Source organism: Rattus norvegicus, chromosome 13 (genome assembly GCF_036323735.1).
Source record: "Rattus norvegicus strain BN/NHsdMcwi chromosome 13, GRCr8, whole genome shotgun sequence".
In the NCBI taxonomy this organism is placed as follows: Eukaryota; Metazoa; Chordata; class Mammalia; order Rodentia; family Muridae; genus Rattus; species Rattus norvegicus.
In genome coordinates, this window is record NC_086031.1 from 77,129,506 (window position 1) to 77,144,319 (window position 14,814).

Here is a 14,814-nt window from a genome sequence, read left to right on the forward strand (position 1 = left end):
ATCAAGCTGCTGTCCAATATTTCCCAGTGTACTGTTAGACAGACGACATGGAGCAATGGAAAGAAGCCTGAGCTATGAAGCTTTTCTCCCAAGAAATGACAAAAGCATCTTCTGATTCTTTCAAAAGCAGTCAAACTAAAGAATGGAGGATTTTAAACTCTAACACGTGTCCTTTACAGCCAACAGGGACGAGGTGGTCTCACCTGTTCGTGGTTCTGCTCTCGGAGAGTACTCTTATATAATGCTTGTGCATTGTATTAAAAACAAAACAAAACAAAACAATGACTTCACTGGTTACAACAGAGCTATTAACATTGACAAGACATAGTTCAATTTCGACCCATGTCCTCCTGAATCTAGCTCTAAGATTTTTACGACACCTTAATGGCTCTATAGACTTTTTTGTGCCTATATTGCTATCAGATTTAAACAAGCAGTAAGTCACGGGATGACATTATTAATGCTGAACGGGTGCCAAAACGCCACTATTATCGTCATTTATGTTTTTACAGAGATATCAAATTCTCAAAGAAGAAAATGTGTACAATGACCTAAGACTAACATGAAGACTAACAGAAATCTCACGATACTTCTAGCCTTTCGTTTGAGTTGGATACCATAGCGACGACTCCACAATGCCTTACTCAGAGCAGTTTCCCTATTACCTTATGTCTTTTCAACACATTATTTAATAAAAACTGCTTTCATTAAATTGTACCAGTGACTTGATTATTAATATAAGGAAGAAAGTTTCCAACTCCTGACCCATAAATTCATTTCTTTCGGCCAGCGAACTAGGACTATACATAGGAAATAAGCAGGAAAGGAAGTTCAGTGGGAATGTTGTAAAACTAAAGACCTGTCAGAAGAAAGGAAAGTGGGGGCTTCTTTAAAGCAGTATTTACAGACAGACCTCACCGGTGTCTGGAACCGAGCATCCCAACAGTATCTGTTAATTTCACTTTAGAAACACTTTGGGGGACCGTCGTTCTCCGTGGCTTACCTCATCGTCTTTATACCAGGACAAGCTTTCTGCCGTGAGGACAAACCAGTAGCCCTTCGAGCCTCCTTTCATGATGCCAATGTTGCTGACGGTCAGCCAGCCCTTCCGAATCACCTGCAAAGAAGCAGACATCAGCAGAAGCATTGAGTGTAAGCAAATGAAGAGCAGAAGAAGTAAAGGCGAGATAGGAACCGTGCACGACAGCCTCGCCCGCCCTCCACACACTCAGCTTCCACTGAGCCGTCTGAGAAAGAGCATCTTCCAAAGTTTTAGATGGCTAGAGGGAGGTCTTATCCATCCGTGAACAAAACAAAAATCTTGGAGTCATATGGCTGGCAGAAGCAGAGTTGACTGAAATAGACAAGAACGGGATGGGGCAGCCTGACAGACTTGTACTAGCCTGTTTGCTGCAGTGCTCCTACAATTAAAACATATTTTGTTGATTGATTCAATAGACTCTCCATTCCCCCTACTTCATCCTTCCAGGCTACTGGTCCACTTGTCTGCCTTGCCTGAAGCTCATTAAAACTGGTAGCAGACACTGGTCAACAAATGGCAAAACCCAGAAACTCAAGCCAACCAATTAGATCCTTGTTAACGATCCTGACTAAGGCTGATTGGGGAACAAATCTGAAATAATGAGCTAAAAGGAAAAGTCTGGGGCCCCTGAATGGTCTTGATTTATCTACCGCCTTGTGGGTGTTACGTGCCATAAAGTCTGAAGCATCTTAGAAAGGTCATCCAATGATTTTCAAATTCTGAAATGTTAACAACTGGGCGACGAATTTGACAGAACTGAAAGGAGGCATTTAAGGAAAGATGCATTTTTCTCCACAGTGGTTATTAAGTTAACTTACTCCACACATGGAATACTTTCCCATATCCTCTGTGCTAGATGGTTTTATCGTCTCTGAACCAGAAATGCAATTCTATATGGTATTTTACATGATCCTAAAGTTGAAAATGTGTCCTATTTCAAAAACGGTTGCTGTCCTAGACACCCCTAAAATGGTTTTTAATTATTTGTTGAATGATTACTGGTTCCTGAAGGTAGATTAGAATACGCTAATAATAAGATTTTATATTTCTATTAAATTTAACTTTGAAGCTTAAGAAATACCATGGGGAAAATATGAAATACAGCAACATTCTCACTGCTGATTTTCCCAAATTCCCTGAACATTTGCAGTTCAGGCAGCACGTGATGCCTGTCCCAGCATCTCTGCTGTGCGTCTCCTTCCTCACAGCCTTGTTGGCTTTACCATCCCCTGACAGCAGCCCTCCTAACCCTGACCAAGGTGGGTTTCAGCTCCTCCTTCTTATACTCTACCACAGAAAGAAGAGAATGACCCTCAAAGTACAGTTCCTACCAGACGCACAGGAGTCATTCAAATGCTTTCTAAAAAAACACCGCAGAGTCCGAGACAAGGTGTTCTCTGGGTAAGTAAGAACACATACCCATGAGGCTAAGGGATCTGCATTTTGATTATTTCTGAGGAGACCCTCACTCCTACTTCTGATTGAAGACTGTTGAATGCATCCACACAATGCATACATTTAAAATTCTGTCTTCCTTAGAGGAAATGGTCACGGGGAGGTTTCAGTAAAACAGGTTAAAAGATTTTTACCCCAATACTGTGTCATCCTATCAGGACCCAACATTTATCAGTGGAAAGCACTCCAGTCATTTCATTTTATGCAGTGTCTTTGGATACAGAAGAGCTCTTCCGGGTCTACAATAACAAATTACTACTTTACCTATTAGTAGAGCAGGCTGGCTCCAACAAGCTGGGCCATGAATTTCATCCCATAAAGTTTTTTAAAAGGATCTTTTTGTTTGTTTAAGATGAAAGTGGCTCGGGGGTTCCATTATGCTGTTAGGAATCTTGTAGTTTAGCAGGAAAGGCAGTCCCTGGAGGGAGCTAGAAGGTGATTCAGAAATCGGGTCACCTAGTTTGTTGGTTTGTTTTCTATAGAAGACTGAATGTCTGCATGTGTGCATGTGTGTATATATGTATATATGTGTATATGTATATATGTGTATATATATATATGTGTATATGTGTATGTATATATGTGCATATGTATATATGTATATATGTGTATGTGTGTATGTGTATATGTGTATATGTATATATGTGTATGTGTGTATGTGTATATGTGTATATGTATATATGTATATATGTGTATGTGTGTATGTGTATATGTGTATATGTATATATGTGTATGTGTGTATGTGTATATGTGTATATGTATATTAATATGTATAAATATAGCAGGGCTCTCATATGCTCTCTCTCTCTCTCTGAAATCCATTAAAAAAGAAAGAAGAAATAGTGGAATCTAGAAATGGAGGTGGGCTGAAACTAAAGCAAGATGCTAGATTTTACTATTTCACTTTTATGCAAATGCCAGAAGTAATTCTAGGTGTATATTCTCATTTCTAAATTCTTGGGTTCTTGCTTCCAGACATGACTGGTATATTTGATTTGTCCTCTGGTCTCTGCTCATGAGTAAATAAAGGAGATATTTTTTAAAAGTATGTAAACCACTATTGTATTAATAGATTGTATGAATTATAGCAAAACTACTTAGAAATACATTTCAAACCATGATATGGCAATGAAAAATATTGTTAGATGTCTTGAAAACATTGTGTGAGATACGTTTCAACTTCTTAATATTGATAGTTTTATTGCTGACCTCTTAGATACCCAGTTCAAGGATGGTGGCTTCAATGTAGGTAGTAAATGTTAATGACTCAGGGGTGTTTTCTTATTCTCTAGATATAAGTGGATGTTCCACTCTATCCTGCCTTCTGGTGGGTCTAGCATGCTCCCTGGAACAGACAAGGCCTGTTTGGTTTCTTTGTTCACCTTTTAAGGGCTTTTACATGCTGAGCAAACACTACCCTAATAATCCACGGCCTTGGTCTTGTTTTTAATTTTTAGTTTGAAACAAGTCTCACTAAACTGTCCAAGCTAGCCTTGAACTTACTCTTAAAGGTAAAGTAGGCCGTGAAATTGTGAGCCTTCTGCCTCAGTCCCAAACAGCTTGGATTTATAGACCTGTCCCACCCCGGCCTAGAGAAAACAAGTTCTTGGTTCTTTTTTTTTTTTTTTTTTCCCGGAGCTGGGGACCGAACCCAGGGCCTTGCGCTTCCTAGGCAAGCGCTCTACCACTGAGCTAAATCCCCAACCCCATGAGAAAACAAGTTCTTATAAGCCATTACATTCCCCCAAATGAGAAGTAACTAGTGTGCAAATTAAAGTCAGGATGTGGAAAGTGATAAAGGAGTTAATCTGCTGGAGAAATTTCTAGGGCGTCAATGGAGCAGGACTTTCAGGGTTACAGCTGCATGAAGAGAGATTTGTGGTGGGGGCCGTGAGCAGCCAATAATCACTCACAGACAAGGTTCAAATTCCAAGGAGTAATTTCAATTGAGATGTGTCATAGCAAAATATACTCTAGATTTCAAACCTTTAAAAAGAATTGAAAATATTTGATTAACATGTAAATAATTGTAAGGAAATGGCAGTGTGCAGAAATTAAGTTAAATAAAATCTATTTCTAATTAACGCATCTGTTCTGTTTAATAGTGTAACATGGCTACTAGAAAGTATAGGGATTGGGTTGTTGTGTTTTAGAAGGGCTCTAAAATGCTTGCCTCTATCTGCTTTCAGAGCCAACCACTGTAAAGTTCAGAAGAACAGTGGAAGGGATCCGCATTTTAGAAAATGGGAGTGTTGGTGAGTTCATTCAAGACCATGTAGAATCTGAGTTACCTTAGGAGACACATATAGAGGTGACCCTCTAGAGAAAGGGGAAGAAGTTAGGCTGAACCTACAGATTTGAAAGTCCTCAGTACATATCCACAATAGTTAATAGCAGTGGCTCAGTGTGGAAGTCTGTGGAAATATCAACATGTAAGAGGTGGCCATAAAAGGCTTCAAACAACATCAGAAATAGAGGTATTAAGGTCCTAGATGTCAAGAAAAATAGAATCTCAAACTTAGCAAGTTCAGTATGGAGTAGTCATTGATGCCCAGCGTTTGGATTTTAGCTATGCCAGTTTCAGTGTGGACGTGGGATGGGGAGGGAGAGCTCCCTGGGATGGAAAGAACAAAGAATAAAAATGGACACAGCGGCTAAAGAGAGATTGTCCCAGAGAAGTTAAAATCAGCATGGGAGCAAGGGGACAGAGGGGTGGGTTTTTGTGTTGTTTTGTTTTGGGTTTGTTGGTTTGCTTGCTTTCCATCTAGGCAACTGTTTTAAAGAAACTAATTATCAGAGAGGAGGGGGTTGGTGATACCAAAAGATGTAAAGAACAAGGAAGATGGAGGTGGGAGGAGAGGGGCTGGGGGAGGGGCTGACCTTGAATGGGGCTGCCTTACTGGCCTCAGGGAAGATGGCAGAAAGAGTAAGGGCAGGATGGTAAGAGCTCAGGTGGTCCTTCCTACAGGAAACTCCTCTAAGTCCAGGAAGGTTATGGCTGATCTTTTCCTCCATTAGCACAGCAAAGAAGGGAGGATGGGAGGTTGAAAGGAAGGTCTCAGGAGCGGTGACACTAAGTCACAGGAGAGCGAGCATGCTAGAGGTGGTTGAGTAGGGGCAGGGTGAAGGCTGAGCCTAAAGAAACAGATCTGTGTGGGAGTCAGCACTGCTGTACTACTGTGTCCCAGAGGCTCTGTGGATATCTAACTAGGGATGAGACACTAGATCTGACTGGATCTAGCCCACAGAATAACCCTGGCAGGATGGTGTGGGGAACCAACACAGACAGAAGATAAGGAACCTTGAGAAACCAGTGAGGGGGTACTGTCAGCTGTAACCCCTTTGGCAAGCCCCTATTTCAAAAAAACTTACATTAGGATTCATAACAGTATCAAGATTACAGTCATGAAGTAGCAACAAAAATAATTTGATGTTTGGGAACACGAGGAGCTGTGTTGAGGGCTCACAAAATTAAGAAGCTTAAGGATCAATGATACCGTAGACGGCAAGAACAGAGCTTAGACTTCTAAGATGATGTGAAGCAACTAATTGCCTGCTGTTACCGGCACTATTGGATTCATCACTCAAGCATGTGCCACTATTTCCAGACGCATTTGATGTTATGGCTGAAACAGTGTTTACTAAACATTGTTTAGTCTGGCGGATACAGTCAATTGAGCTACTTGAAAACCATGAGTTCCTCAGAACCGTGGAAATGTGAGTGGAGGGGCAATTGCCCCTCATTTGTTAGGCACCCTGGGTTTGATCCCCAGCATCACACACACACACACACACACACACACACTGACACACTCATATACACAGACACATTCACACATAGACACATACAGACACACACACACTCATACATACACCCATGCACACTCACATATACACTCAGACATACACACACTAATACATACACACACACTCACACACACACACCACACACACACTCAAACACACACACTCACACAACAGAGACACTGACACACTCTTTCACATACACAGACACATCCACACACAGACACATATGATATACACACACACTCATATACACTCACACACTCACACACAGACACTCTCTCCACACACTCACATATATAGTCACACACATACACACACAAACACACAAGGTAAAATAGGGTGCTGACACAGAAAGAGATCCTGTTGAAATGGGCAGACCAACCACGTATGTTGATTTAGTCTCCATCATCTCAGCACCTCAGAGGCTATGGCAGAAGATATCTACAAGTTCAAGGTCAGCCTGGGCCAAGGGGTGAAGGTTTTTTGTCCTGCTTCAGAAAATAAGCAGAACAAGCCAAAAAAGATCAGAACACAGGGGGTATGTGTACAAAGGGAATATTAATAGTAGGAAAGGGCACTAAGGAGGAAAGGAAGAAAAAATAAACAGAATTTGAATAGAATGAAAAGGAAATAGGAAGACCTATAGCATCCTTTCATATTCACATTTGAGATTGCAAGAAAAAAGAAACCATCAGCATAGTAACTGCTTATGCTTCTTAGTATTTGAGCATCAAATCTTGTCATGAGTAACCAAGGATACAAGAGCAAGCAGCCTCCTCATTACCAGACTACAGGGACCTTGGGAGAGGACAGGGCATGTTCTCATTTGTTTAGCTGGAGACAATTTCTTCTTCTTTTTTTAATTTACTACTACAAGTATCACCCAAGCTATTTTTGGCAAATGCAGAAAGTTTGAAAGCAACCACAAGATCAGCAGTCAAGAGACTGGACCAGCCTCACCCTTCCCCCTTATGGAAGCCTACCCTAAGAGAGTTCTACTAGGGATCTTCACATGCAGCAAAACGTAGGCATTGCCAGGATTGGCAAACCCTGCGTGTTAAGGACCTACATTCAGAGTACAACATCTGGTCATCACATTAAATGATAAAAGGAATTAAAGTTTGGAAGAAAGAAAAGAAGCACACAAGGAGAAGTTCCAATGTGGTTGAGGCCTTAAATTTTATTTGTGAACAAGGAGTTTTGACCTTGGCCTTGCTTATGGAAGACCATGCAAGCTTTTGCTTTTTCTTTTTCCAGCTATGCAGCTGTCTTTTACTGTTATGGCTTGGGAAGTGGTTGCAGAACACTGGCTGTTTGATAGTTTGGCCTCAGTGGATTACAAAAGCTCCCCAACGGCCTTTCTCCACAGATGAGTACCTCACCATAAGGATAGTTCACAGTCTGTAGGGCCTACCTGGCCAGATGCTGGGAGCTAACCAGATCCAGCCAAGCTGTGAGTCAAGCCCATAACTCTGATGGTTTGGGAGAAGCTTCTGTTGCAAGGATACGTGCCCTCAGAACAGATAGCTTATTCAGAACCTGCCCAGCAGAGATGTTTCTAGCAGCTGTGCCTGAGGTCTGATAAGGGAAAAATGTTTTCCAATGCACAGGCATCTGGATGCAACATGTGAAAGTGGATTCACCACATTGATACTGAATGACATCTGATAGTCATGGGTGCACAGAATACATGTTAGGGTCTATCCCTATTAAGGCTCAGCCTAGGTAGGAGGGATTAGATCAGCATTCTTAATATAGTTCATTCCATTATGAAACACTGCCATCACCAGGAGCCCAATGCTGTAAGGCTACTTAGTCTCGGAATAGAACTATCAGAATAGAACTATCAGCTAATTAGCATTTTTCTTGTGATAATTTACTGCTTTCAGCATTTCATTATAGTGATGGGAAGTTGAATAATTTAATGAGAAGCAGGGGAATATTTCAATGTCAAATGCTGAGGAAAAACAAGTTTGCTGTGGATCCATTAAGTGTACGGCTGCTAAAGAGAAGAAGTCACCTGGACGAGAGCCCCTGTGGCTGAGGCTGCCCGCTGAATTGACAGACGTCACTAATTCATTGTTCTACAAATACGTGGGTTTTGTAAACTCCTTTCGGGATCTAATCTTTTGGCTTTAAGTATGGAGAACTAAGTTAAGAAGGAGTTTATAGTCACATCCAGGCCATGACTACTAGTTGATGTTTTATTAGTGATATGTAATATCTTCTAACACATCTATGATGTCATTTGACTATTGAAGATTCTCTGACGGGTCCTGTAAAGAAACTGGCGGGATATAATTTGAAACGAGATATAGACTAGGAATCTATGTCCAAGGAATAAACATCCAACGTTGAGCACTGGCAGCCTCAGGGTGAGTTTGACCAGTGCGTTGTTTGAATGATTGCCGCGTCTTGTGCTCTGGTTGCCTCAAGAGGATACCCACGGGAGCCACGCCAGCTTTGGACGAGTGATTTTCAAGACTAATAAAATGTTGGCCTCTTCCCTCAAAGAAGACTCAAGCCACTAGTAACTGTCCAGTTTGATGGTTAAAGTCAATGAAATGCAAGACAGGCACAGTGTGAGGAGGAACAGGAAGGGTTGGGGGTGGGGAGGATGAACTATTTCCTGATTTGCTCTCCCAAGAACAAAGTGACTGCTCACAAAGGCACACCCAGAGAGAGGCACAGGGAAGTGTGGTCCACATCTTTCTCTTCCTTTTCTTTGCCCCTGTTTTCTGTAGTAAATACCATTATGAGAGACAAGCTCGATAGAGGAAAGTGTCCCAAGATATGTCTCACGTAAGAGTCATCTGAGCAGGGCTTTCTGGGCACCTATAGAAGAACCAGGCACTGTGCAGGGTGCCTTGAAACAAGGTTCGTACCGGACCTGGGAAAGTCTTAACAGTGACCGACTTACTATTAAAAGAGGTTTTTAATGTCTGATGGACTAACCTCACAATTGAGGCAAAGCATATGGAAAAAGCGCTTACTGGCCCAGGTAAGATGGAGCGCAAAATATTGGAGAAAAGTCCTTGGTTCAAGACCGGAACACCTGTCACCACTCTGAAGGACTTGGCTATACAACGCTTGTGTGTTTGGGTGTCCCTTCATGGCTTTAACTTTCTAGGAAGTCGGAGGATAACTCTGACCCCATTTCTAGGAAGCCAAGGACAGTAACAACAGCCAGCATTCACTCTGTGCCAGGAACTGAGCTACGAGCTCCACACACACTCTGATACTTCCTTTAATCTACATAATGATCTTATGAGGAAGGTAATGCGTTCCTTCTGTGGAAGAGGTACAGACAGAGTTCTGGTTCCTTCCTGACAGCCAAGCCTGTGCTACTAACCGGCCACTAACCAGCAGGCTTCCCTTGCAGGGCCTGTACTCCACAGGCCCTACGGAAAGGTGTCTTTTTAACATGTCGCTGAAATAAAGTCTCTCTGCTACTTCAATTTCAGAGCCCATTCATTCATTCCTCGAGCCACAGCACAGAGGAAGATGTTGGCTACAGCATGGATATTAATAACAGCAACAGCAAACAGTCAGCAAAACCACACAGAGCTGTCAAGGAAAACTTCTATGTCCAATCATTGCCACCTGGGTGGCTCTGGCTTTACTTGGCCTGTGATTGCCTTGTAAATAATCTGGAATAATAACGCCTATAGCATAGAGCTGTTGTGGGACTCCGTTGAGTTGATGCATGGTGAGGATTTAGATCACCACCTACTAATGATATATACTATATGTATGAAATCCTTTCCATTGCACTTGTCAGTGTAAGGGTAGAAATAAGCAACTGTATTGTATTGTGATTATGAATCGGTGATAAGATATACAATTGCTTTTCTTTATTCCTCAGTTTCCCTACACCTCTCCCTCTACTTTCCAATAGTATGAATGATATTAAAAGAATCTAGGCTGACATCTGCTGTTGCTTGTTTAGTGCAGGCCCCATCGTGAAGTCCTTTTAGTATGCAATGAACAAAGCATGTTGAAAATCTGATGCAGGATTAAAGATAGCCTGACAGGGGAAATAAACCCAAGCACACAACATAAAAAGAAATGGTCCTGGGGTCGTCGGTGGGAAAGCCCAGGATGAAGAGCCTGACTGTGGTAAATACAGATCTGACTTGATCGACTGAGAGCATGCTAATACGATACAGTCAACGCTGTCTGGAAATAAGGAACCAGTCGCAAGCATGTCAACTCTCCTTTCTCTTTGAACACGCCCAGCTACTTGTGGCTTCTCTGTAAAACCTTACCGACCATGCCGTGGTGCGAATCTCCATTGTAAGCGGACAACTGAAGCTCACTGTCAGACAGAAACTCAAGTGGCTATTCCACAGGATGATCTCCCCTGATGAGGGAAGCAACCCTTCCCATTTTTATTTTATGGAATGTCCTCATCTCCTAGGGCAGTTGCTATGGAGCCCGCATCCCTCCTGTCCACTGTGCCCTGTGGAGGTATCCAGTATCGTGGGGGGGGGGGTGTTCTTTTTTTCAACCTCTGAGGCTCACTCATCTGGATTCATCAAGTCGCTGCTGGAGAATTTCTCCCTTTCTTGCTATTCTGAGGAGCTCGTTTTGGCATTGCTTCGGCCCCCGGCACTGCTGTTTAAAAGCTGTTTCTTCTCATATTTTACCCAGCTCACCCTCTCTGAGATCTGGGCCATTAACTATGATAAAAATCACGGCTCCACTTTCGTTCATGTGTTTTTCTCCTGCGTATCTTTTCCATGTGCAGAGCTCCCTTTGAAGTTGCTGGGCCCTCAATGTGGAAGAGATTCCACGTGATACAAAACAGAGTGGGAGCCAAACCTGGCATCTATTTTTCTACATTTGAGGACAAAGCTACATATACACGGAAGAGAAGGGGTCCTCAGAATTAGCGGGGCCTGAATAAAGTGTGGACATTTTACTAAAAATAGTCCAGAAAGAAAAGAAAAGAAAAATTAACTTAGCAGATAGGAAGTTATTTAATAGTCAACTAGTTAGCACCTTGTATGTGGTAGAGTGTATATGGCAAACTCAAGAATAAGCTGAAATAATAACAATGAAATAGAAAAACTGGCCCCAGTTCTTGACCTTAATGAAGGAGCTTTCAGACGATTGAGGGCAAACACAAATGCACATTAAAGTCACAGCTGCCCCAGGTACTTTAAAAGAACGGTGGTCATGTGGGTCATTAGAGAATGCACGCTTGAATCCGAGCGGAGTTAAGTGAACATGGGGGTTGGGGTGGCCCACAGTGCGGCCATTAAGCAAAGAGGGGCTGTGTGTATGAAGAGCCCAGGGAGAGGGTAGCTACGCTTGGCTCTGCAACTCATGTGAAAAGCATTTGGTTTGTATCCTTTGAGGTGCTTTTAAAGGAAAGCAGTCATGTAAGATTTACTTCACAGAAAAGCTCCCCTTTCAGCTCCAGTTCGGTGAAGAGATTACAGAAAGGGAGCAAGGGAGTGGGAGACAGAGAGAGGTGAGTGCTACAGAGCCCTGAGCAACAGAGGGCGGTAACTTTGACAGGCGCATTGGGAGTTGGACATGTGGGCACGTAGACGGATGAGAGGAGTGTCTGGGGCGAAAAATCAGTATGGTGATGATGAATTAGATAGGCAGGATGAGAGAGGGTGAGGTGTCAGGGATGGCTCCCAGAGTTTCAGTCTGTAAAACTGAGCAGACCCGGGGAGGCACGTCCACAGAGGAAGAGGAGTGTGTGTTTGGGGAAAGGATGAGTCAAAAGTTCTGTCTGGACGTGTCCCAGGAGGAATGTGCAAAACAGAATGACCGTAAAGTAGCCTGGAGAAGGTCTCCAGACTTGTGAACCATTGGTTTGTAGATGTAAATAAACTGTAGGTGTGTGGTGGGGGTGGTGGGGGAGATAAAACGGGAGTCTGGACCAGAGGATGATCCCGGTCTGAGCCTTAAGGACAGGAAGCATGCTGGGTAAAGAGGATGAATGTGTGAGGGAGGGGTGGCTGGAAGGGTGAGAGAAGAAAGGGAATAGTGCACATGCCAAAGCTGACTGGAAGAGAATGCTTTACTGAAGAGATTAAAAAAAAAAGTCCAGTGTGGCTGTGAGAGAAAGTCAAATTAAAAGAAAATATTTTCGTTGGTTTGGGTAACGCAGAAGCTGTCAAAGAAATGATATCTAATCTAGTAGGGCATCAGCCTGGGAAATCCTGGGTAAAGGGTCGCCAGAGCTAAGGTTGCTAGAGCTGGGCCCTGGAGGCTCCTCCAGTGTCTGCCCTTTATCCTGTCATTTCTGCATAGAGAGAGTGGCTTCTAAGACATGACTTCATGTCTCTAATGGCAGCAAGGACCCATAGAACTGACAAAAGCATTCAACGTAAGAACCATGTGTTCTGCTAACGTGTTGACCAAGGCACACTGGCTAATGTCTCTGTGCCCTGATGGGGCAGGCAGGCAGGCAGAAGGGTAAGCAATAGAGCTGATGTTTGCCCATACCACTGTGATTAATACACTAAGTTAATTCTGTCCCAATATCCTCTCTCTATCCTTTCCCTTCTCCCACCCCACTCTTCTCAAAGTAGTTCTTTTAGAGTTTGACACAACCTGTTTTGATCACATTATGGGTTTTTAAAGAAGTTCCTGGAAATGGTGGTTCCTACAGGGAAGGAACAAGATTAGCTGTCAGACATTCAGGGGGAACTCAGACATTAATTGATTAATATTAAGTAATGAGAATCTGCCAACGAAGCCCAAGGGCTGAGGTTGCAGATACAACTACAAAAAACTATTTACCCTACAGTACCTTGGAAGAGCACAAAACTCTTGGAGATTCTTAGTGAGTCCAGGTATTAAATGAACAGTAGTCCCACAAACCATACATTCATGCCAATAATGTACCATCACGGATACTGGTACTCTGAGGAAAATATATCATTTAATCTATCATGGAAGTTTGTCTTTTCATTCCTTCCAATGTAAGCTTATTGATTATTGATTTCTCATGTTTTATGGATTAAATGTTCTACGAGTTGTTTCAGCCTGGGCTGTTAAAACATCTGCAGCATAAAGGCCAACAGCTTTGTGTTACTAGGGGTGTCTTCTTGTACAAAACTATAGAGTCGAACTTCATCTGCTTGGTCATGCCATCCACACAAGGTCTAGGCCCTACAGCAGAGGTTCTCAACCTTCCTAATGATGTGACTAACGTTCAACTTCCTAATGCCTTTAAAACAGTCTTCATGTTGTACTGACCCCAACCATAAAATTATTTCATTTTGTTGCTACTTCATAACTGTAATTTTACTACTGTTATGTAATGTAAATATCTGATATGCAGGATATCTGACATGGGACCCCTGGGAGAGGATCATTCAACCCCCAAAGGGGTGGCAACCCACAGGTTGAGAACCACTACCTGAGTGGTGCCACAATCACTAATATCTGATATAGTTCTTTTTTACCACAGAATGCTAGAAAAAGAGCACACCATCTGTTTAAGGCATCTCTTAGCATTCTTTAAGGATTTTTATGCCACTCATTATAAGGGGATAAAATGATGGACCCCCTTCATGTGGACAATCTTTTTCTCTTTTCTCATGCCCAAGTTCACCTTAGCTTACTGTTTAGGCTTTTAAATATAGAGCAAACATGGTACCCATGGGACTTGGGGTCACCGAAGTGTAAGAACATATTGAGGAAAATTTAGAGTCACTCTATGTTTAAAGACAACAGATACTGGGTCTCAGGAAGCTCATGGAGGTACAATGAGGTACAGATGGGATTCAATCCAGGATTACACAGGAAGATTCTAATAAACATAAAAATAAATTTAAACTAAAATTCTACAACTCCTGAAAAGCTTTACCATCTCTCCCTAAGAATACAAATGTTGATGATTATGGAAGAATAATAATGGGAATGGCACACAACACTCAATGCAGGTGAGTCCAGGCTGCAAAACTAGCATTCAGCTGACAGAATCAAATAGCAGGTTGAGAAGCCCCCAGAGGTGTACTTCAGTGGACTCGGAGACTAGAGATAGGTAACGTGTCTGTGCATTGAACTTGGAACCATTACCGTATGGCCTAGTGATTTGCTCGAGGCTTCTAAGCCCTGTAATTTAGTTCTCATGTTGGAGGGGGATGGATTGACAGTAAAGACAGAAAGTAAATAGACAATTATATAGATATAAGTGCTAAAGGCAGCAGAGCAATCTGACGAGCTCAATAATTGGTGTGGAAAGACTGCTTCCTCCTTAGTATGGAAGTTTCTATAATAAGATCATGATGTGTACCTTATGCATGCTTGGTTTTGACAGAGGTCAGAAGGGGAATGTTAGATCCCCTAGAACAGGGGATTACAGATGGTTGGAAGATATCATGTGGGTGCTGGGAACACCCTGGGTCTTTGGGAAGCACCTCATGTGTTCTTAACTGCTGAGCTGTTCCTCCACTCCGAAATGAAGAATGGTAAAAACAAACTGTGTGAACAGTGTGGGGATGGGGAAAGGAAGAAGGGGAATACAAGTCAGCAGGAGG

The 14,814-nt window shown here is 42.5% G+C and overlaps 1 protein-coding gene across 11 annotated transcripts in view; it reads right to left on the reverse strand.

The window, feature by feature from the left end:
• Dnm3 (dynamin 3) overlaps positions 1–14,814 on the reverse strand; it is a 478,966-nt gene that overhangs the window by 237,125 nt on the left and 227,027 nt on the right. For 10 of the 11 annotated variants that reach the window (XM_063272014.1, XM_063272015.1, XM_006250141.5 and 7 more), the window contains one exon: positions 1,004–1,117. In XM_063272014.1, coding sequence (XP_063128084.1) covers positions 1,004–1,117 — 114 coding nt within the window. Of the gene's footprint in view, positions 1–1,002; positions 1,118–14,814 lie in introns of those variants that run through there. The other variant, XM_039090313.2, reaches the window with a different exon arrangement.